The sequence below is a fragment of the Camelina sativa genome, chromosome 14 (genome assembly GCF_000633955.1).
Source record: "Camelina sativa cultivar DH55 chromosome 14, Cs, whole genome shotgun sequence".
NCBI classification, from domain to species: domain Eukaryota; kingdom Viridiplantae; phylum Streptophyta; class Magnoliopsida; order Brassicales; family Brassicaceae; genus Camelina; species Camelina sativa.
The window spans coordinates 10,761,450-10,785,118 of record NC_025698.1 but is presented as its reverse complement, the minus strand read 5'-3'; the positions used below and the strand labels follow the sequence as shown (position 1 = coordinate 10,785,118).

General features: G+C 33.2%; 3 protein-coding genes and 1 long non-coding RNA gene across 5 annotated transcripts; 2 read left to right on the top strand and 2 right to left on the bottom strand.

Moving 5' to 3' along the window:
* Positions 1,022-4,156, top strand: LOC109128660. Its single transcript, XM_019235484.1, has 5 exons — positions 1,022-1,272; positions 1,813-2,288; positions 2,403-2,656; positions 2,729-3,479; positions 3,579-4,156. The coding sequence occupies exons 1-5, from the start codon at positions 1,022-1,024 to the stop codon at positions 4,154-4,156; spliced, it is 2,310 nt and encodes a 769-aa protein (XP_019091029.1).
* LOC104740897 lies at positions 5,027-5,809 on the bottom strand. Its single transcript, XR_002035339.1, has 3 exons — positions 5,639-5,809; positions 5,191-5,249; positions 5,027-5,107 (listed from the first exon to the last, which is right to left on the bottom strand). It is a non-coding gene; the product is annotated as an uncharacterized LOC104740897 (long non-coding RNA).
* On the top strand, positions 16,858-18,778 carry LOC104740895 (nuclear transcription factor Y subunit B-9). 2 transcript variants are annotated; one of them, XM_010461619.2, is made up of 2 exons: positions 16,858-16,995; positions 17,996-18,778. In XM_010461619.2, exons 1-2 carry the CDS (start codon positions 16,944-16,946, stop codon positions 18,661-18,663), a joined length of 720 nt encoding a protein of 239 aa, XP_010459921.1. In that variant the 5' UTR covers positions 16,858-16,943; the 3' UTR covers positions 18,664-18,778. The 2 variants fall into 2 exon arrangements, with proteins under 2 accessions (XP_010459921.1, XP_019091659.1); XM_019236114.1 differs by lacking the exon at positions 16,858-16,995 and adding an exon at positions 17,003-17,180.
* Positions 21,738-22,370, bottom strand: LOC104743452 (E3 ubiquitin-protein ligase SDIR1). The gene has a single exon (XM_010464534.1). The coding sequence runs from the start codon at positions 22,368-22,370 to the stop codon at positions 21,738-21,740; it is 633 nt and encodes a 210-aa protein (XP_010462836.1).

The following is a 23,669-nucleotide window of genomic DNA, read 5'->3' as shown; positions in this document are numbered from 1 at the left end:
ACAAATTCACCGGAGGTAAAAATTCAATAGCTAAAAAATGTTGTACTATAGTCAACTGCTTATAATTCTATTATTGATAACTTAGATGTTTTTGGCTATAGGTTATCTAGATCATGGTGATCCAACATAAAAGTGCAAGTATTGTGGTGAAATGATGTGGTTCGACAAACAATTAAACAAGAAAAGGAGTACAAAAACACCGACGTTCAGTCTATGTTGTGGTCAAGGATCCGTCAAATTACCTTTACTAAAAGATTCACCGGAAACACTAAAGAAACTTCTAACTCGTGATGATGCACTCAATAGAAATTTTCGACAGCATCTAAGACTTTATAACATGATCTTCGCAATGACTTCTCTTGGAGGAAGGATTGATCGCTCTATTCCAAAAGGCATCTGACCTAATATGTTTCGTTTACAAGGAGGAAACTATCACCACATAGGTCGTTTAAAACCAGATTTGGGTGATTATGCTAAGTACTCACAGCTATATATAGTTGACACAAAGAATGAAGTTGAGAACAAAGCAAGTGTGATTGGGTAACCTTTCTTACCTAAGTTTCACAAATTATCTTAACAAAATTAGTATATCTAATCGTTTTCTTTCTTCTTTTTTAAGGAAGAGCAAAAACACAGGTATGGCTAAAGGCAAGCAGAAATTAAAGAAGGAAATCATTGAATTATTAATGAAGATGCTCAACGATGTCAATCCATATGTCAAGAACTTTCGAATTGCAAAAGATAGGTTTCAAACCCATCAAGATCAACCTTTTCATATGAGAATAGTTGTTGATCGAGTTGGTGTTGATGGAAGGACTTATAGTATGCCTACAACTTATGAGGTTGCCACATTTATCCCACGAGATTTTAAAAAAGAAATGCCTTCACGTGACATTATTCTTGAAGAAAAGTCTACAGGTCACCTAAAGAGGATTAGTGAAGTGCATATCTCATATTTGGCTCCGCAATATCCCCTAATTTTATGCTATGGTGAAGATGGATTCAGGCCTGGGGTTGAAAAATGTTTTATGCTGAAATCCCAGATGAAGATAAAGATCCAGAACTTTATGAAGTTATTAAGGAGTGTATGATACACGGACCATGTGGTACCGCTAATACAAGTTCTCCGTGTATGGTAACTGGAAAGTGCTCTAAGCTTTATCCGAAACAGTATGAAGACATTACCAAAGTTGGTACTGATGGTTATCCTGTTTATAGGAGGCGTCCGTCTAAACGATATATTGAGAGGGCTGGTTTTAAGTGTGACAGCAGGTATGTGGTGCCGTATAATACTAAGTTATCAGTTCGATATAGAGCTCACATCAACGTTGAATGGTGCAATCAAACGGGTTCTATCAAATATTTATTCAAATATATGAACAAAGGTCCAGACCGGGTTGTTGTGGTTGTCGACCCAGTTGACAAGATTCAAAGTGGAACTACTGAAAGTTCTAGAACTCAAGCAGATACGTCTCCGAGTGATAACAAAAAAAATGAAATAAAAGATTGATTTGACTGCAGGTTAATTGAAATATTCTCTACTTATGTTATATATACAACACTTTTTGGTCGCAAGTATAACTATTTTGGTTTTTTTTTTTGGGTTAACTTCATATATGTATGAGCTTCAGAAGCGATCTGGAGGATTTTTAAGTTCCCAATACAGTACCGGTCCACATCAGTTCAGAGACTCTCTTTCCATGATGAAGGAAAGCAACCAGTGTATTTTGATGAGGATGATGAAATCAACAGTGTTTTGGATCTAGTAGCAAATGAAGATTCAATGTTTATGGCTTGGATGACTTTGTGTAGGGAGAATGTTGTTGGTAAAGATGGAAAACGTGCAAGAGATGTCACATATGCGCAAATCCCTGCATATTTTACTTGGGATGGAAGTAATAAGCGGTTTAAAAAGAGGGCTAGAGGATTTTCTCTAGGTCGAATTAACTATGTTCCAAGGAGGCTAGAAGCTGAATATTATTTGCGAGTTCTCTTAAACCATATCAAGGGACCTACATGTTTTGATGACATAAAAACCTACAATGGTGTTCTCTACCCTTCTTACAAAGAAGCTTACTTTACACGGGGAATTTTAAATGATGATCAAATCTTCATTGATAGCCTGGTAGAAGCAAGTCAATGGTGTTTTGGGAATTACTTGAGAATTTTTTTTGCAATGATGCTGCTCTCTGATTCATTGGCTAGACCAGAACACGTTTGGAACACATGTTGGGATTTCCTGTCAGAAGGGATTGAGAAAAAAAAACAAGAGGAATATAACAATCCAGGTATTTCCGCTTAAGTTTGTCAACGCTATTGGTCTATATTGGTCTATATAACTTTATATTACTATAGAAAACAACACATTGTTTGACAAAAAATTTTGTAATTTTACTACGCAGCTCTTACTCTAACAGAAGATGATGTGAAGAACTATACACTACAAGAGATAGAGAAGATTATGTTGTTCAATGGTGGGTCTCTGATGGAAATAGACAATTTTCCAAAGCCAACAAGAGAAGGTATTGATAATTCCAACCACTTGATAGTTGATGAGATGAGGTACAATTGTGATGATCTAAAAGCAAAGCATGATACATGGTTAGAGATGATGACTGTTGAGCAGAGGAGTATATATAATGACATTATTGCTGCTGTATTTGGAAATCGAGGGGGTGTATTTTTTGTTTATGGCTTTGGAGGAACTGGTAAAACTTTTATGTGAAAGACACTATCCGCTGTTGTACGATCAAGAGGATTGATTGTTCTTAATGTGGCATCCAGTGGCATTGCTTCTTTGTTGTTAGAAGGTGGTCGGACAGCTCATTCTCGGTTTGCAATTCCTATTAATGTTAATGATTATACCCTTTGTCGAATAAAGCCTAATTCTAATCTTGCAAATTTGATAAAGCAAGCATCTTTGATTATTTGGGATGAAGCGCCGATGATGAGCAAGTATTGCTTTGAGTCTTTGGATAAAAGTTTTGCTGATATTATGGGTAATGTAGACAACCAAGTTTTTGCAGGAAATGTTGTTGTTTTCGGCGGTGATTTCAGGCAAGTGCTTCCGGTAATCAACGGTGCGGTTCAGGCTGAAATTGTTATGTCAGCTCTTAACGCTTCTTATCTTTGGGATCATTGCAAAGTTCTTAAATTAACTAAGAAAATGCGTCTGCTCTCCAACGAATTGAGTGTTAATGAAGCTAACGACATCAAAGAATTTTCAGATTGGCTATTAGCAGTTGGAGATGGTAGGATTTCTGAACCTAACAACGGTGAAGCTATCATTGATATTCCCAACGAATTTCTAATTACAAAAGCAGAGAATCCTATAGAAGCTATCAGTATGGAGATTTATGGGAATCCAGCATTTTTGAAAGATAAAAAAGATCCCATATTCTTTCAGACAAGAGTCATTTTAGCTCCAACCAACGATGATGTGAACAAAATCAATCAATATATGCTAGCGATGCTGGAAAGTAAGTGTTCTCATACACAACTTAATTAAGAGCTATTCAATCATCTTTTGTTATTAAGTATCTAATGTTACCACCCTTTTTTGTGTTCTCGATCGACAGCTGAAGAGAAAGTGTATTTGAGTGCTGATAGCATTGACCCTACCGATTCAGATTCACTTTCCAATCCTGTTATTACGCCTGATTTCTTAAACAGTATTAAGTTATCTGGTTTGCCTCATCATACTTTGCGGTTGAAAATTGGGGCTCCGGTTATGTTGCTTCGTAATATCAACCTTAAGGGTGGGTTGTGTAATGGAACAAGACTTCAAATAACACAGATGGATAATCATGTACTCGAAGCAATAGTAATAACGGGTGATAGAGTAGGTGATATTGTTTTGATTCCTAAAATTGATCTAACTCCATCAAATACAAAGTTGCCTTTCAAAATGCGTCGAAGACAATTTCCACTAACGGTTGCATTTGCCATGACTATAAACAAAAGTCAAGGTCAATCGCTAGAGAAGGTGGGATTTTATTTGCCAAAACCTATGTTTTCGCATGGTCAGCTATATGTTGCCTTATCTAGGGTTACTTCTAAGAAAGGATTGAAGATTCTAATTGTCAACAAAGAAGGAAAGATAGAAAGACAGACTACTAATGTCGTTTTCAAGGAGGTCTTTCAGAATCTGGAATAACAACGAAGATGATTTCATTGAGTCTAAAGTTCGAATGGTATGTTAGTTTATCATTTTGTTTTTGACTTTACATGTTTCTACGACTATAGACTTTGAAATCGTGATCACAGGAGTAATGTTTATCACTATAGACCTATCAATAGGAAGGAGTTCAGAAGATTGAAGAAAAGTTTTAGTTGTTCTAAGTTACAATCATTACTTGGTTGTCGTAATAATCAAAGTGTTTTTTTTTCAGAATAAAGAACACAATATTATGTTTAAATGATTTACTTTGGTTGTTTCATTGTTTTTAAAGAGGGATTTCATATTTTCAGAGAAGTCAACACAAGATTATGGGTTCAACTTTGGTTTTAGTTAACTAAAAGTAACACTATCTACAATATCAAAAGATAGAAAGCTAAAAATTACTAACTCTTTCTTAGCATCTCCGGTGTATACTAACAATGCCACAGTCCTTGCATCTGATAGAAACCGTTATTTCAGATATAACCTGCACAACATATATAGGCAAACTCTGTTTTAGCAAATGTTTTTTTAAGGAATACTGAAAACGAGTAGTAAGATAGAATAAAAACTCTTATCTTCTCTCAGTATCTTCTAACCGCTGGATAATTCTTCCATAGTTTTAAAACCTGATGAAAAACATCATATAATCACCACTCAGTAAGCTCTCTTTGTGTTTTTTTTTCCTGAATAAAGAACAGAATATTAAGTTTGGATGATTTACTTTGGTACTTTCATTGTGTATCATTTTAGTATTTCATATTGTCAGAGAAGCCAACACAAGATTAAGGGTTCAAATTTGGTTTCAGTAAACTAATAGTAACACTATCTACTGAATGAAAAAAAGTGAAAGGATAAAATTACTAACTCTTTCTCACCATCTTTGGTTTATACTAACAAAGCCACAAAGTACACCGTTTTTATTGAAACCATTAGTTCATATACAACCTGCACAAGAATTTTATCATCACTATGTTTTAGCAAAGGTTTTAAAAAAAAACCCAAAACAAGTTGTAATATAGACTACAGACTCTTATCTTCTCTCAGTATCTTCTACTCTAATCTGACCATTCTTCAATGGTTTTAAAACCTGATGAAAAACATATATTGCTAATTAATAAATTTGTTAATCTATATTAACATTGATAAATCATAAAAAAACAACAAAGAAGATAACAAATTGGTGATTATTTTAAACATCCTTGATCAACTATAATCTTTTAACTTTTTGAGTCCGACAAAATACGTTTATAATTAGAAGGCAGATCGAATTAAACTAATTGAGACTGCCCATGAAAGAATTAAACAATCATCATCTGGAACTAGACAAAATCGACAACGAATACACGAAATCATCCACAACGGAAGCGAAAATATAAAACAAACTATATTTTCCAAATTCTTATCAACTTAAAAGTAGCAGCTCAGATAAATATTAAATTGAATAATGAATCGAACAGAGATTCGGAAGAGGAATACCTGTTAACCCGAATTAATCCACAGATTATCCAACAGAGTTTAATTTGAGCAATATTGCTTGAATTGAATAATGAATCGTATGTGAAAATGGAAAAAGACAAACCGACAAGTTTTTTATTTTTCCTTTTTTTCTTAAAAGGAAAGAATGAGCATCTGCAACACGTTCATAGCAAAAACGAAACATGGAACGAAACATGGCTGATGATATTGGGCTTCTGAACTATATATGGGCCTCGACAGATTTAACAACTATTCCAGAAAACCATGTTATATAAAAAAACAAATAACTAATTTAAATAAAAACTGAATACATAAAAATTATAAAAATTTCCAACTCAACATGCTCAAATATATGTCTTGAAACATACAAGTTTAAATAAAAAAATAAAAAAAAAATAGTAATCTACAAATTTTTACAATTTAATAATTAATTCTTCACATTTACATGCACAAGAACAATACAAAATAATTAAATTGTTTTCTGCCCCAAAAAAAACATTGCTTTAACAATTATACACAAACTCCAACTTAAATATTGCTTAAAAAAATATTTAGAAAATCTAGATCTGCGGTGTACCGCGGGTTAAAATCTAGTTCCGTACAAAAAATGTTGATATAGCCATCACTAGCACGAGGAACAAACTCTTCTTCCTTTCCGAGTATACTACAAGAAAAAGGGGTCATTATGACATTAGCTTGAGACAATTTTTTTTTGTCACAAATTTGTGATATTTTAGATACTATGTTGTAACATTTTTTTTTTAGTTATAAATTTGTAATTATTTCGTCACAATATTGTTACGAATTAAATCGTTACTGAAATTGTCTCTATTAGCGACTAAATGGTGTTGATATTATTAATTGTAACAAAATGTGACGGTTTTACTACAATTATGTAGTCACAAATAGTGACATTTATTTGAGATAAAATATTTGTCACACATTTGTGACTTTTTAGATATTCTATTGTGAAGAAAAAAAATGTAACAAATTCGTAATTGTTTAGTCATAATACTACAGGTACAGATAAATTTATGACAAAAAATTGTCACAAACAGTGGCAAAAAATTTACGATAATTTAAGTCATAACAATTGTTGTAACATCCGTGAACCGAAATCCCGGTTTAGGGATTGCATCGGTCGATGCACTATGTGCATCGGTTGATGCAATGTTCAGTTTTTTGCGGACGAGTTAAGTTAAACGCTGCGTTTTGGGTTAGGAAAACCCTTAACTCGAGTTTTGTCTCATTAGTCGTGTTTAGCCGTTTTTTAGACAAAAGAAAAGAGAGAAAACGTTTCTTAAGTGTTCTTGAGAGTTCTTGGTGTTTTCTGGAGATTTGAGGTTGTTCCTGTAGAGATCTGAGGCTTAAGACGTTGTAGGAGGTTTCTAGAAGTGTTTTCTTATTGGTTTAAGGTTCAGATTCGTCTTGGCAAAGGTAAGTGCAGGACCATGGCTTATCTAAGCTAGAGATCTCTCTAATTTGCGTGTTATGTGTTGTTAGACTTGTTGGATTGATATTTGGGACGATTGGAAGCTTTCTTGTGGCTTGGGATTGTGTTTTGTGGTTACAGGAACAAAAATCCGGCGAGAAGCTTCAGGGAAAAACGATGCTCGGCATTGCATCGGTCGATGCAAATACGAGGACGGCGCGTAAACTTTAGGGTTTTCGTGCCATGTCGAGCATGCGTTGGTCGATGCAATGGGAGCATCGGTCGATGCAAGTTAACCTTGCATCGGTCGATGCAGATCTTGCGTCGGTTGACGCAACCTCCAACTGGTGTCGGTCGATGCATGTTGGTGTCGGTCGATGCTGAGTCCTGGTTTGTTATTGTTGATTGTTGAATGTTTATTGATGGTTAGAGATGTCTCTATTGCTTGTGTGTATAGCCCAGTAGATGGGAGGATTGCCTTACTGAGTGTTTATAAAGCACTCATTCATTGCAATATGTGTTTGTGGTGCAGGTAAAGACAAAGTGTGATCGTGGAATCAAGGCAATGAAGAGGAGGATGTTCTATGGACTCGATTGGATGTTGTCTGGCATTGCTAGATTGCTAGAGTTGGGTCTTTAGAACTTGCTAGGTTGATGGTTACTTGTTTTCTGATGATTGGGATATTGATTTGTGGTTATATTTTATTATTGGTTATTGATATTGTTTATTTTCGCTGTTTGATCGTGGTTGTGGTTGTGGTTAGGTGGCTAGTGGGTATGGGACCACTAGTTATAGTTTATTATTATTTATTATATTTATTATTTAAAAAAACCGGGTCGGATCGTTTCAATTGTAATGGTATTTTTGTCAAACATTGATTAACCAGTTAAATATAGTTTTACATAGAGAATGATCATTGTATTTTATTAAAATAAATACAAACTAATAATTAAAACCTTTCTTTTGTAAACTAAATTAATTACATCTTGAACATTTCATAATTATCTTTAAAAACTGAAAATGATTAGATTGTTATAAAGCAGATAACTATTTTAACTTATAGTCACGGTCGTGCCTATGGGTAAGAAAAAAAACATTTGCTTGAGGTCCCCAAAATATCTATATATTTTTTTTAACCCTCAATTCTAGAAAATATGGTGTATTATTATAGTTTTGAGAAGTCATATTATTTCCTAAATAACCCATGTACTACTCCTTTTAAAAAATATACAAAAAAGAAAATAATACCCTAAATTGTGAAATGAATCGAGTAAGGTCGTGAAACTGAAGCAAGAAAGATTATGAGAAATCGGAAAGAGTTTATTGAAATAGAAGGAACATTGATTATGTTTTAGGTTTTTAGATTTTTTTTTGCTTTTGAAATATTTATATAATTTTATGTTTTTAATGTTTATTTTTTTTTTATAATTTTGAATTTTAATATTTATTTATTTTTAAAAATATATTAAAATGATCTCCAATGTAAGTTCGCCTTAAGCCCTAATATATATGGGCACGACACTGCTTATAGTTAAATATTCATCTTAATTAAGCTTACTTCATGTCTAGCCATCTCATGTCTACTACTTAACTCTGAAACAACATGAATATAAACAAAAAGATTGTTATAACACTTAATGATTGTTAAACTGTGAAGAAATATTGTTAAAATAGTGTTATATTTTCATTAATTAGTGGCTAAACATAAACTAGTGTTATGTTTCTTAATAATTAATATTTTTATGTAGATTGTTCAATGAAATCATGGTTGCTGCTAATCTTGGCATAAATGGAGATAATCTAACCTTGCTTAGAGAAAAATAATTTGCAAGTTGGTTACAAGAATATGTAAGGAATTATGATTATTATTTTAAAGCTGTTTAGAATTTACGTTTAAATAGGAGCCGATTTAAAATTGTCTTATTATTAATTTAAATAAATTTAAGAAAGACGACCATAAATTAGATTTTTAATTTTTTGAAAAGATTTTATTTTTATATAATTAGAACTTCTAAGCACTCAAAAAACGCCTAAATTTTTCCGAAATATTTAGTACTTTTTGGAATTTCCTCTAATACTTACTAAATATTTATTATACCTTAAAACTTCGCTTGTATTATACATAAAGAATATACCTAATCCTTAAATTGTAATCTTAATTAAAAACTCTCTTTCTTCTTGCCGTTCTGTTTCTCTGGTTTTCACCGATGGAAGGTTAGAAGCCATCTTTTTTATTAAATTATTAGATATATATTATGCAACCAACCATTGAAATTATCCTTTTTCTATTGTCATCTTTTTCTATTGTCATCTTTTTCTACTAAAATACTGAATCATAACCGTATATACTTGTGGAGTGATTTGGTTTTTGTTAGACATAATTGAGTTTTATATAACATAAAGTCACATTTGTTTAAGTTAGTTTCTAGTTAAGAGTCGTGATGTTTATATTGTGTCATATTGTCTAAACGTCACAAGTAGAAGAGATAGAACTCTTTATTGTGTCTGTTGTTTTATCTATTTAAGCATCGAAACTATGATGTAAACATATAAGCTTTTCAGTTTATTAATAAAACCAAAAGTTTCTCAAATCCTTTGTTTTGTCTTCTATAAAACAGAGAATAAGTACGCTTGTTTTGTTCTTTGTGAGAGAGAAGCTTCTGCTTCTAACATGGTATCAGAGCCCTACTGATTCCAGGGCCTTTCAAGCAACGAAACAGAGAAGATGGAGACGACATCTCATCAAGTGATTCCCATATTCGATGGGGATAATTATGCTTTCTGACAAATAAAGATGAAGACCATCTTAAGAACGAGAAAATTATGGGAAGTAGTGGAGACCGGTGTTTCAACTAAACCGATGGAAGGAGATCATTCTCCAGAAGCACTGCAATTGAAAAATAAATGGGAGGACTCATCATCAAAGGATCTAATGGCACTGCAACTCTTGCAAACTGCCGTCACAGATCAAATATTTCCTCGTATAGCACCAGCAGTCTCGTCGAAAGATGCTTGGAGTGCATTGAAAACAGAGTTTGAAGGATCTCCACAAGTACGGTTGATCAATATGCAATCGTTGAGAAGGGAGTATGAAAACTTAAAGATGAACGAAGGAGACAACATAAAAGTTTTCACAGAGAAGCTAAAATCAATTAAGGGTTCATGGTGAAGAGAAGACGGACTATCAAATTATCCAGAAAATTCTCATATCTCTCCCTCAAAGATTTGACAGTATTGTCGCTGTGATGGAGCAAACGAAGGATCTAACGTCGTTGTCGGTGACGGAGTAGATAGGAACGTTGAAAGCACATGAGCGGCGTGTATCACTTCGAGAAGAACAATCAACGGAATGAGCGTTCTATGGAGAAGACAAACGTTGAAAGAAGGCTGATAAGTGGTGTGGTGTTTGCAAATGTAACAATCACAATGAGGGTGATTGTTGGATGAAGAAGAACAAGAAAGGTGTTCTTTCCCAACAAGTGGCTAACAGTGAGAGAAAATATTTTGTGTATAACAAACCAGGACATTTAGCCAAAAAATGCAAACTAAGAAGAACCGAGGGAGCGGATCTAAGTCTAGAAGAGACAGATGATGAGGAACACATGCTGTTCAGTATGGTTGAAGAAGTATCATCAAAAAAAAAAGATGAGACATGGTTAGTTGACAGCGGATGCACTAACCATATGACCAAGGAAGTTAAATACTTCATCACTCTTGATCAGAGTATAAAGGTGCCGATCAAAGTGGGGAATGGTCAGTGTGTAATGACGGCAGGGAAAGGAAATATCCAAGTGATGACAAGCCAAGGAGAGAAGATCATCAAAGAGGTGTTTCTAGTGTCGGGTTTAGCGAGAAATCTATTTAGTGTTTCTCAAATGATATCAAAAGGATACAAAGTTTTATTTGAAGGCAAGAGATGTCTCATCTACAATCCTCAACGGAGAAGGATACTGAATTTTGAGATGAAGAAGAAGAGTTTTCCATTTAGATGGAATAACTCAGACGCAAGTGCCTTACTTGCGAGGGAAGAAGAAGGTTGTTTGAACGTGGCAGATGATGAAGAGTTCGAGATCAAAAGCAAGGAAGAAGCTTGGAGTTAGACCAAAACTCAATTAAGGGGGAGTGTTAGACATAATTGAGTTTTGTATAACATAAAGTCACATTCGTATAAATTAGTTTCTAGTTAAGAGTCGTGATGTTTAGATTGTGTCATATTGTCTAAACGTCACAAGTAGAAGAGATAGAACTCTTTATTGTGTCTGTTGTTTTATCTATTTAAGCATCGAAACTATGATGTAAACATATAAGCTTTTCAGTTTATTAATAAAACCACAAGTTTCTCAAATCCTCTATTTTGTCTTCTATAAAACAGAGAATAAGTACGCTTGTTTTGTTCTTTGTGAGAGAGAAGCTTTTGCTTCTAACAGTTTTGACTAATCTAATGGATGTATATAATTGTATATATAGATTTTATGTTTGACTATTCTAATCGATCTATATAATAGTATATATAAAGGGTTTGAAGTGATATTACATAGTTCAATTGATTTGAACAAACTGTTGTGATGTCATCTACGTATATATTTATTTGTTTATATTTATACAGAGTGATTGCAGAAAAATTCGATGAACATGTGCAAGAACACTTGTAGATAGTCTTCAAATGGTGAGGGTTTGGCAATAGTTAGTCTAACCCAAAAGGAGAAAAAAAAAATTTATGTTAAAGTAATATTTATAAACTGAATTATGCATAGTTACATATTTTTTGATGAGTTAAAAATTTACTATTTTTATGTCTTTGGATGATTCATCAGTTTTCCCACAACCTATTTAAGAAAAAGTGAGAACCCACAGAGTTGAAGAACTTGTGAAGAACTTGTAAATAAATTGAAATAGAGTCAATGATGACAATTTACTCCTCAAGAAATGTCTCCAAGCACTTAAAAACATCTATGCCTCCACAAGTTTCCCTGGAGTTGCTACTTAATTAAGTTTTGTTTTGTTTATTCATAATAGGTTTTTTCATATTGGTTTTGTTTACTTTAATTTATAAATTAATAAATTATTTTATTATATATTTTTCCTAATATTACTTTTTGCAAGTTTCTTCACATATTATAAGGGTGGTTTTTTCGTTGATTTCGAGCACTGATGGATGCAATGTTGCACACATTTCTAAATTGTTAGAATGAGCAATGTGTACCGAAAACATCATCGTCAATACAACTATAACTATGAAAATATTGCATGTTTTTTTCAATGTTTGAGTTGCCATAACATGAGATGATGATTACTACCAATGATATATGAGTATTTTACTCTTTGTTTATGATTTGTGAAGAAAGTTGATACATGTGAAGCCCATCCTCCACCAGTCTGCTACCAATACAAGCGAAGGGCCAAGGCCCAACAAGCAATCCAGTAAAGGGAAATGATCCAGAAGCTTCAGGAGAAATCTCTGGTCTTATCTGAAACTGTTTACTCCAGTTAGTGAGTCAATAAGCAGGGTTAAGAAATAAACTAGAGTTTGGTAGCTGTCACCTATTCATTGTATCTCGCCATAACGACTGGTGAGGTGGACAAAAGGACAGAGTAGTATAAGAGTTGAGGGAAGGGGTTGGAGAGAGGCATCGAGAGTTTGGTGAAAGGTTGTAAGGGGGAGGAAGAGAATCTGTAAGTTCTCTTGGTTGTAACTTGGTTTTATCATTAATAAAGGAAGAACGTTCTCTTGATTCATTGTTCTTGAGTTATCTTATCTGATTCTTATCAAAAGTGATTTGGTGGGTATTAATCTAGCTAGGTGAGTTATATAGTAAAACTAATGTTGTCCATTTTTAGCAATTGTTTTCAAATTGTTTCTTGTTCTCTCTTATGGGATGGTTACAGCCAACAAATTATATACAGCTTAGTTGTGCTTTAATTGTTTAGTTGTCCGAACAGATATTATTGGCATGGAATTGCAAATTTTGATATATATGGGATTTTGGTTTATTATGTGACCATATGTTGCTACAAATTTTGAAATATGTGCATAGCAAGAGTTTATGATTCATCAAGAAATTATCTTTTAAACGCAAAAAACAAAGATTTAGAAACAAATTAATAAAACAAGAAAAATTAATATATATGAAATTCAACTTTTTAAAAAAAAATAATACTAAATTATATTCAAAATAAAAGAAACATTTTTACAACTTGTGCTGCTGTTTTTGAAAAGAGAAAATTAAATTAATAAAATGACATAAACAGACTTATAAAAAGTTGTCAAAGAAACATATAATCTTATAACATTCTGTGAAATTCAACTTTACTCATTTAACATACCGCTTCTATCACTAATCACTTTGAATATTTTACTCATGCACAAATTATAGAACCGAACAAACAATGAAGATATGAATATCAATATGTTCTAGATTATGGTTTAATTAGTGGATTTTATTGCATGGATATAGCAATTACTTCATCTTCTTATTCTATATAAGATGGTTCCATACATAGAAATTAAACCACTTAAGGTTTTGCCCAAAAAAAAGAAACTACTTTAGGCTTAATAATTTGAAAGAAATCAAATGGTGTGGCCATGTGGGTTCTTCAAACATCCAATATTTTGCTCATTTTAATTTTTTTTGTAGTGGTGGTTCTTCCAAATACAGGAAGTAGAAATGCAAAGTGATGGCTCCAAATGAGAAGACTAGTGGAGGAACAAAGCGGCATGCAGTTAGTATTTTATCTATATATATATATATATATATATATATATATATATATATATATATATAATGTTTTTTGGGTCAAAAATTTTCTTAAACTATATATAACCATTAATCTGGTCATCAACTTGTAAATACGTATGTGTATGTCCTAAGCATTGCGTCACGAATCAATGTAAGAAAACTGCTAAAAAGGCAACAATTCTTTTTTTTTTTATGAGAATGCAAAACCAGAAAGTTTCTTCCAAATTATAGCTACAGCTACGAAATATAATACTTATAGTTTGTAAGAATAGAAACTTACAATAATAATTACAATGTAATACTTATAGTTTGTAAGAATAGAAACTTACAATGTAAACCCTCTTAGTTTTCTGTAAAAATAATAATTAAATATATATCTGATATTTAGTAAGTAAATTATGATGCTTGTTGACGTGAACATATTAGTTTGCAAAAAAATAATCAAAGGACAAAAAAATAATGGAAGTTACATACATATTATGTCAGTGATTTAAGGTATAATACGTATTATGGTGATATCAAACAGATACATACGTATAATAATGCCGAAAATAAAAATAACATGAGTTTCAGTTGAACAATTTGCATCCGTTAAGATATTCATCACAAATATTATCGAGCCAAGTTTGACCATCACGAATTCGAAGGTTATCTTCCTTACTGATTAATTGTTTGTTACAACCTTTTTTGCAAGTTTCTTCACATATTGTAGGAGTGAGTTTTTTTGCTGATTTCGAGCATTGATGGATGCAATGTTTCACACACATTTCTACATTGTTGGAATGAGCAATGTGTGCCGAAAAAATCATCGTTAATATAACTACAACCATAAAAACGCTGCATGTTTTCTTCAACGTTTGAGTTGCCATAACGTTAGATGATGATTACTGCAAATGATAAATGACTACTTTTACTCTTTGTTTATGATTTATGAAGAAAATGATTTGGTGGGTAGTTAATCTAGGTGAGTTATATAGTAAACCTAATTGTCAATTTTTAGCAATTGTACGTTTTTAAATTTGTTTCTTGTTTCTCTCTCATGGGATGTATACAACCAACAAAATGTATAAAGCTTAGTTGTGCTTTATTTTTTTAGTTGTCAAAATAGATATTATTGGCATGGAATAGCAAATTTAGATATACTATTCATTCACTAATTATTTCTGAAATTTTTAATATCATTTTACTAAAGTATTTGTAGCAAAAAGTATTTGCCATATAGTAACAACAACAGAAAAATAACTAATTTTGAAAACAAATAATTTCTATAATTACACAAACAAAATTTAATACGTATGTATATGTCCCAAGCATTGCGTCACGAATCAATATAAGAAAACTGTTAAAAGGTAACCATTCTTTTTTTTATGAGAATGCTTGCAAAAAAAACTTTGCAGCGAAATCCAGAGAGCTTCTTCGAAATTATAGCTACAGCGACGAAATCTAATATTTGGTGTGTTTGTAAGAATTGAAACTTAAAACTTAAATCCTCATAGTTTTCTACAAAAGTAATAAATATGTGTTTCGTATGGGAGTATAGTTTATGTTTTGTCGACTTCTCTCATTAAAAAAACATTCCATGGCGTGGGTTTCATTACGGTCATGTGAGTAAATCGCTCAAATGAAAAAAAAAAAAAACTGAATTAATTAATAAATACAAATGAATTCACAACTATTTCTGAAAATTTATTGTTATACTATTTCAATTTTTTCCTAACACTAATGAGAAAAATAATAGTTACTTCTTAGGATATATTATCTTGAGAGTACTAGTGTTGCTAGATCTTTTGATTGTTATCATAAATTATCGTTGTAAGCGGGCTTGAGAGTGTGATCTTTCTCTTCAGTCGAGGGTGAATGATTAAGTTGTTTCATTCTTAGCTTGGAGCTTTTGTAATGTGTTTACGGAATGAAGTTCTAGAAATAATCAGGAAGAATGGATGAGGCAAACCGGATTGGGTTTAAAATTTAATTCGGGCTAATTAAGCTAACGAATTTTTTTTCTTTTCTTTTCCATTAGTTATATAAAAAACTGGCGAGCAAATGCAAATGAAACCTTTGCAACACACAACACAATGCATGAAACAATAATGTTAGAAGTAATTTTAATAAGGTATATGTTAGATTTAATGACATAAATCCTCATGTAATAAATTTGCTCTTACATAGACATGTAACCAAACAAAAATAAACTTTGTGTAGAATATATTCACTGAGATAAATAATACCAAGAATAATTATTAATTTTTGTAATGTTCTGTAACTTTTCTTGAATTGTTTCTATCAAATTTATCAAAATATAAATGGATAGAAACTAATAAATAGATAACATTACATAAATCGTTCTTAACCATTGTATTGTTGTGGTGTTGGTTTATAAGTTTATTGGTTCAGTATGTATTAGAAAATGTAAAGCAACATTCAAATGTAACATGCATCTACACCCATATCTTTTGCTACTAAAGTTTAGTAATCTTCCTTATAATATTTTGAATCGCTAATTTAAATAAAAATAAATAAAAAGTAATATATATTTTTTAAACAGTATATTTACTATGTATTTACAGCTCATTTTCATAATACATATTTATATATAGCATACCAAAATTACATTTCAAAAAGAATCTTTTCAAAATGATTTTTAATTTCGTTAATTAAGAAACTGTATTTACAACGAAACGGATATTTTCATTAATTACCGGTCAAACATATAAATAGAATAACGCCACGTAAATCTTTCTTTGCCGTTCGATAAACTAATACTTTCTTGATTAATCATGTTTATGAAAAATGTTAAAACAACATTTATCTACAAACAAAGAGAGCCTCATATGCATACAAATCTTCTTCTTATCCAATCATTCTTAAGAGTATTTTCTACTTAATTAGCTTTGGTAATTAGTGAAACAAAGAACCAATGAGAGAAGAGCAGTGGGGTTAGTTTGACTGGTCACTAAGCCAAAGAATTTAGCCAATGGGAAAGAGATATGGCGACCTCGTAAGAACCGCCTCCTTTGCCATTTGTATTATCTCTCTATAAAACCACTCAACCATCAACCTCTCTTGGCATGCAACAAATCACTCAAATAATTATTTTATAAAGAAGAAAGAAAAAGAAAAGACGGCAGAGAAACAATGGAACGTGGAGCTCCCTTCTCTCCCTATCAGCTACCCAGACCCAACTCTGGTAATCAATATAAGTGGTCGTTTATATATATTCATACTTGCCTCCTTCCATATACCTCTATGCTCATGAAAAATCGGAGACTTGCTTTATGATTTTTATGTGTCTTTCTAACCAAGTGAAGTAGAGAGTTTCTCTGTCTTGAAAATTAGATTTTGTGTAGAGGTTTTAGGAATTGCTCGGAAAAGGTGATTATTTACATGCATGCATGAGTCAATGTTTTGAACGGGGGATGATCTTTGATAGTTCATATATATGTGTTCATTGAATATACTCTAGCATGCACTAGAAATGTTTGCGAGTATCATTTTCCCCTGTTTTCAAATTTAATGTTTAGTTTTCTCATTGTAACGGCTGAGTTTTTCTCCTTTTGAAACAAAATTCTCGTTTTTCTGAAAACATCTACTGTAATTTATATATTTATATATTTTTATCAAACATTTATCTTTATGCCGTAGTCGTCTGATGTACTACTATATATTAGTCAGAGTTCTAATTCAAAATATATTACTAGTAGTTTTGTCCAAATTTTTTCTTTTACTATGGATTTTATTTTTACTGGTTGTCATTAGCTTAACTTTAATCTTGTGATTCTTTTAACGTTTACCATTGGGAATCTTCACATGAAATAAATGTCCACTTAACTGAGTCATACCTTTTTCTCTGTAAATGAATTGATGTTCTTCTCCAAATTTTGAGTTTTTGTTTTTTTCGGGAATACGCGATTATTTTGAAGTATTTCAAGAAGAAGAAAGATCCTTTTGACATTTTCGTTCTAGTATAATTCGTAAAACGTAACGGCAAGAATCTGAACAGTCTATTCAACCAAAATTAGACCCCACAATACTTATCTCTTATCTTATTGGTCCGTAACTAAGAACGTGTCCCTTGATTTTGATACTTCTTGTTTTCTACTAGTATACAAACTTGTATCCTATTCTTATAAATTTAATTTTCATTTCTACTTTACTAATGAGATAAAATTTTCTTTAACTATGAACAGGATTGAATTCGGACCAGCTCAGTAACCCAAACTCAATGACCAGCTCAGTCGTCACAGCCGGTGGCACCAGTGACAAGAACAAGGGTGTAGCGGTCCAGCAACAACCATGTATGGCTCGTGAGCAAGACCAATACATGCCAATCGCTAACGTGATAAGGATCATGCGTAAAAGCTTACCGGCGCACGCCAAAATCTCCGACGACGCTAAAGAAACGATTCAAGAATGCGTCTCCGAGTACATCAGCTTTGTGACCGGTGAAGCTAACGAGCGTTGCCAGCGTGAGCAGCGTAAGACCATAACTGCTGAAGATATCCTTTGGGCTATGAGCAAGCTTGGGTTCGATAACTACGTGGATCCCCTCACTCTGTACATTAACCGGTACCGTGAGATAGAGACCGATCGTGGGTCGGCCCTTAGAGGTGAACCTGCAGTGTCGTTCAGACAAACCTATGGAGGAAATGGTATTGGGTTTCACGGACCACCACATAGCCTACCTCCTTCGGGTCCTTACGGTTTTGGTATGGTTGATCCAACCATGGGTATGGGTGGTGGTCGGTACTACCAAAATGGGTCTGGTCAGGATGGATCCGGTTCTGGTACTGGCGGTTCTTCGTCTTCTATCAACGGAATGTCGTCGGTTTATGACCCATATGTTCAGTATAAGTGAAGATGCATGTAATCATTCTTCCTTTTTCTATTCAAAGCATGTATTTGGATGAATGTTATAATTTTATGTCTTATGAATAACATTTCTATATAATGTTGAAAAGTGTTGAATTTCATCCATACTTTTTTTAGGACTGATTTCAATATGCAAATGACAAAAAAAGTGTTTTTGGATTAAAACTCTATGCGACATTTCATGATCATCTAAAGGCTTTTAAATTTTAAAGCTGTCATATATATATATTAGATAGAAGATAACTAAACATTGTGGGAACTATAAGTTTACTTTTTTTAAGTTACTCTTCTCTATGTGAAGTGAACCACACAGTACATAACTAAACAAACCAAAAGGTTACAAAACAAAAAAAAATGCATTGACCACGTAAACACTTTAATAACCAAAATGTAGGTTTTGATTCAAGAGATAATAATAATATGAAACTTTTTCTCTTTTGTGAGAGTATGCAACAAACAGAACGCAATAAAAGTGCTGTGGGCTAAGCCTAAACAGAAATCAGAAATAGTCCAGCAGCCCACCAAGTTCATCCTCCTACTCAACAAAAGGACAAAACTATCGTACAGAGGAAGGAGACCACGAAAGTGTGGAAACCAGCTGGAGAGAGAGAGAGGTGAGCTAGCTAGTACTATCAGACCGTTACGATTACTTCTCTATGTGAGTAGATAGCTGACACATGTTATGAGTCTAGAGTGTTCCATAATCTAGAAAGTTCCTCTGTGTTGTATAAGAGGAGCCTCTAATGTAATCACCAATACTACAGTAAAAAATTTCAGTCTAAAGATCTCTCTTCGTTTATTCACAGTTTGCTCTCAAAGAATCAGTGAGACATGGATGTTCACCGTCGTCAAGTTGCAGCACTGGAGAATCGGATTCGATTGATGAGTCCAGCGCTTTACATCGTCTCCATCACTGTCATGCTACATCTCTCGTCACCGGTCGGTCTCAACCCAACAAATTCAGCTCCGGGGATGACTCCGACGACGTTTCGAGCCATCAAGATAGCATCTCAGTGTTTATGGCCGTTGAACAATCTAGGCCTCGTCTCTGCTCTCGCGGCGTTGTTCGTTCTGGTCAACGGAACTCCGTTGCCAGCTGGTAGGGTTCTACTTCGAGACGAGCGAGTCTTCATCGTGTTTATGAAGATGGCTTACCTCTCAACGCTTCTCTCGTTTTTGTGTTTGTTTCTCGTTAGGCTGCTGAGTCCATCAGACACGTTTCTCGTTGGTCTCTTTTTCGTCGAAGCTGGAGTCATGTTTTTGTTCTTCCTCTACTCCTCCTTTCGCTCCGTCAAGCTTCATGCGTAGCTTAGTAGCTTAAGAGTCTTTTGTTAAAGATCTTAATTGAGGTTTTCTGTTTCTGGTTTAAGTTTAATTTCCGGTTATTGTTTTGTTTCTCCTTTCGGTTTACAAACTTTATGTTTTGTTACTTTAGTTATGAGTTTTCTAACAATTATACCACATTAAAAACTCAATCTTTTCCAATGTACCACATTAGAAACTCTTTTTTCAATGTACCACATCTGTATATGCAAATGATCATTCTAGCCTCAATTTTGTATTACAACACACATTAATAGAAAAATGTTTATTTGTTTAAAAACACTTCTCTCGCGTCTTTTCAGTCTCCAACGCCAGTGCACAACAGTCCAATTTCCAATTAAAGCTGTGAGATATAAGAAAAACTGTTCAATACAATTCACTTTTAATATTTTTTTTTAATAGTTTATCATCCCCATACTCGTGTATGTGCTATATATGTGTCTATTCATTTTTCTTCTTCTACCTAAACTTCCTTCAAAAGCAATTCTCCGTCACACCGAAACGACCGAGCACCAAACATCCCAACTAAAAATCTGGATCAAAAAGAGATCTGTTGCAACTAAAGAGAGAGATCGTAAGATGGAAGAACACGTAAGAAATAAAGTCAACTAGAGAGGTTCTCTCCGGCGCCAAAAGACAAGCTGGACAAAATAAGCGGATTCAAATCTAAGGTTAGCGGAAGAAAAATTAGCCAGAAAAAAAAGACTCAGGTTTACCTAGTAGACAAGTTCCAAACTCTCCTAACTTGTCTATTTGAGATTATACTGTCCTTTTTGAGAAAATTTTACCTAGTAAACAAGTTCCAAACTCTCCTAACTTGTCTATTTGGAACACTTATTTATTTATTAATTTTATGGACAAGTTTATAACTGCATAATTTTTCTAAGAACAATACCGGTTAGTGGACAAGTTTTATTTACAACTTGTCTACTAGTTAATATATTTGACAAATGGACTAGTTCAAACTAATAGACAAGTTTATATTTCTCAACTTGTCCATACAATTTATCTTGTTCATCACACCAATTTTGTCTACTGCGTTATGCTGCTCTCATATCTCTAAACCAAAAAACAGCTTACAAAATCTATGTGTTTCCAGTATTTTAATTTAAATTACAAACTTTATTTTATGCTGACCCACAATCATTAATGCACCAACTTTTGTGTCATAAAAGGACAGTATAATCTCAAATCTCATGACCTTTATATGAAAGATATATTAGTCATTTTATTCCAACATGAAAGCTCAAATATGGTAGTCTTGGAAAGAAAAAAAAAATGTGGCATTTGAAAAAAGGTTTTAACTGAATGTGGTAGAATCAATAAAAATCCCTTTAGTTATTTCTCTCTAGTTGTTCAATTCCCGGTTATTGTTTTGGTTCTCTTTCAGTTATGAATATATAACTGAAAAAGAGATTTTATATTAGACACGAACATACCATATCAGGAGAATCTCATATACGTATGCACAACGTTACGTACATTGATCTTTCACTCTGTTTAAAGAGAAAAATGGAGATGCAGAAATATAATTTAGTTTCTCGAGTGTTCGGATAAATACACTATGCTAACGAAATTGAAGGGCGTAAACACAAGCTGGTTTGCGAGTCTCAAGGTGTCGTCAAAGTGATTAGCTTTAATTAAAAACACTACCTCTAGATATAGCCCAAGATTGAGGTATAGCCGTATAGGTAGTCATCTCAATCACTACCCCTTTAACTTGTACCTCAAGTATTATTAATTAGTCATCTCTTTACATGGCAACTCGAATCGACACAATGGACAAACATGATAAATCCTAAACCACTTCACAATGCAACTATCGTCAAACTCGTGTCCACAAGGTAAGGTCACGACTATTTCTCCCTTTTCAAACCCCTCCAAAAAAATTGAGCACATGTTGTCATCAGAGTTGGACGTCTTCTTCTTATTCTTCTTACATATTTTCCTTGCCAAACGACCAACCGAAAGCTTACTTGCCGGTTTAACTAACCGGATGTTATTGGTCTCAGCTTGAACGGCCTCGTCATTCCTAGGAGGATGGATGACCTTACAGTACATGTACACTAACGTAGCAGAAACTGGAAAGTCTACTATGGAAATCAAATTATGATAGATACGTTCAGTGAGCTTACGGTTAGCAATGTCAACATCTTGGTGGGTGAGCCCTGCTAAGAACAACCATTCATTCAGTTCTTTCAAGTCATTAGGGAAGGTGGATTCAACGCTTTCGAAGTCATCGTACGAGAGATATAGATTTTCACGATCTAGTGATGTGCCCGACAGACTTACGCAAATCTTGAGTGTCCCAGCATCTTCGGATTTAGGTTTGAGGTCGATTTCGCTGCGAAAGGTTAATTGCACTTCCATTGCGAAAGCTTTTAAGGTTTTCTTTTCTTTCTCTTATACTCCTTTCATTTCAAAATATAGAATGTTTTAACAAAAGCACGCAAATTAAGAAGTTTTTACTTTTAACAAGTTAAACCAATCAAAAACAATATTGCATAATATAAAATACTAAACTAATCTAAAAGTTGCATAAAAACTTAAAAACATCTTATATTATGAAACAAAAAAATTCTCTAAAACATCTTATATTTTGAAACAGAAGGAGTATATAATAGAGGCAATAGACAGTACTTTCAGAGACCTAACCTAATTGTAATTTGCGAATATATATCCTAATTATTTCTAATTTTATTTCACTTTTAATTAATGTTGTTTTCCTTTACTTAATTTTTTTTTTAATTAATGTTGTTTTCCTTTACTTATTTTTTTTTTTTTAATTAATGTTGTTTTCCTTTACTTAATTACTTCGTGTTATTAGCTCTTTTTTGCTTTTGAAGAATTACGCATCTTGGTTGATATGAGATTGTGTATAAACTAAAGTTCAACATATTTAGTTTTGTGATGTGATTTGCTTTATTGTATAATGTTAGCGTTGTCTTATACTCTCATCCGACAATATATATATATATATATATATATATATTATATGTTTTTAGTTTATAACTTGATCCTTAAATAATTTCATGTAGCAAAAGATTGAGAAATTTAAAAAAAAAGATCACATATCAAACTAACTACACATGTTGTAGCTTAGATTGGTCGCTAAAACGATATAATATATAGTGGACTTGACTGCGAACGACATTAATTATAAGCCATCCGATAAAAATCTATTGTATCACGTGTCATGAGATGAGGCAATTTTGTTTGGTAAAAGGGTTTATTAGAATTTCAGAATGCCAATTGACCTCACTAAAAGAAAAACAAAAAAAAAGTTGAGAGAGAATCGCATGCGCGTGGATCTCACTCAGGGCGATTTCTCTTGGATTTTACTCAGGGCGATTTTCTCTTCCAAAGTTTTTCTTCTTCTAATCACAAACTTTTGCACCGTCGGTGGGGGTTCTCCGTTGATTTCGGCGACGAAGAGAGCTCCAAGGCTCATGGTGCTTCATCCATAAACTGCTGCATCAACAAAGTGAAGCTTCCTGATCAAAATCAAGGGAGCAGTGAAAGGGAGAAGTTTCCTCGACACACCGACGGTAAGAGCTCTATTGGCGGCGATGCGACGTGGAGTAGAGGAGGGAGATTCACGGCAAGGATCGAGAGAGGAAGGTGGTTAGATCCAAAGACTAGAGATTCTGGAGGCTTCTCAGGGCTGTT

Coding starts and splice junctions, on each gene's coding strand:
- LOC109128660 (XM_019235484.1), top strand. CDS start 1,022: ATGTTTTATGCTGAAATCCCAGATGAAGATAAAGATCCAGAACTTTAT. Junction 1,273..1,812: donor GGTTTTAAGTGTGACAGCAG/GTATGTGGTGCC, acceptor GACTTTGTGTAG/GGAGAATGTTGTTGGTAAAG. Junction 2,289..2,402: donor AGAGGAATATAACAATCCAG/GTATTTCCGCTT, acceptor TTTACTACGCAG/CTCTTACTCTAACAGAAGAT.
- LOC104740895 (XM_010461619.2), top strand. CDS start 16,944: ATGGAACGTGGAGCTCCCTTCTCTCCCTATCAGCTACCCAGACCCAAC. Junction 16,996..17,995: donor GCTACCCAGACCCAACTCTG/GTAATCAATATA, acceptor AACTATGAACAG/GATTGAATTCGGACCAGCTC.
- LOC104743452 (XM_010464534.1), bottom strand. CDS start 22,370: ATGGAAGTGCAATTAACCTTTCGCAGCGAAATCGACCTCAAACCTAAA.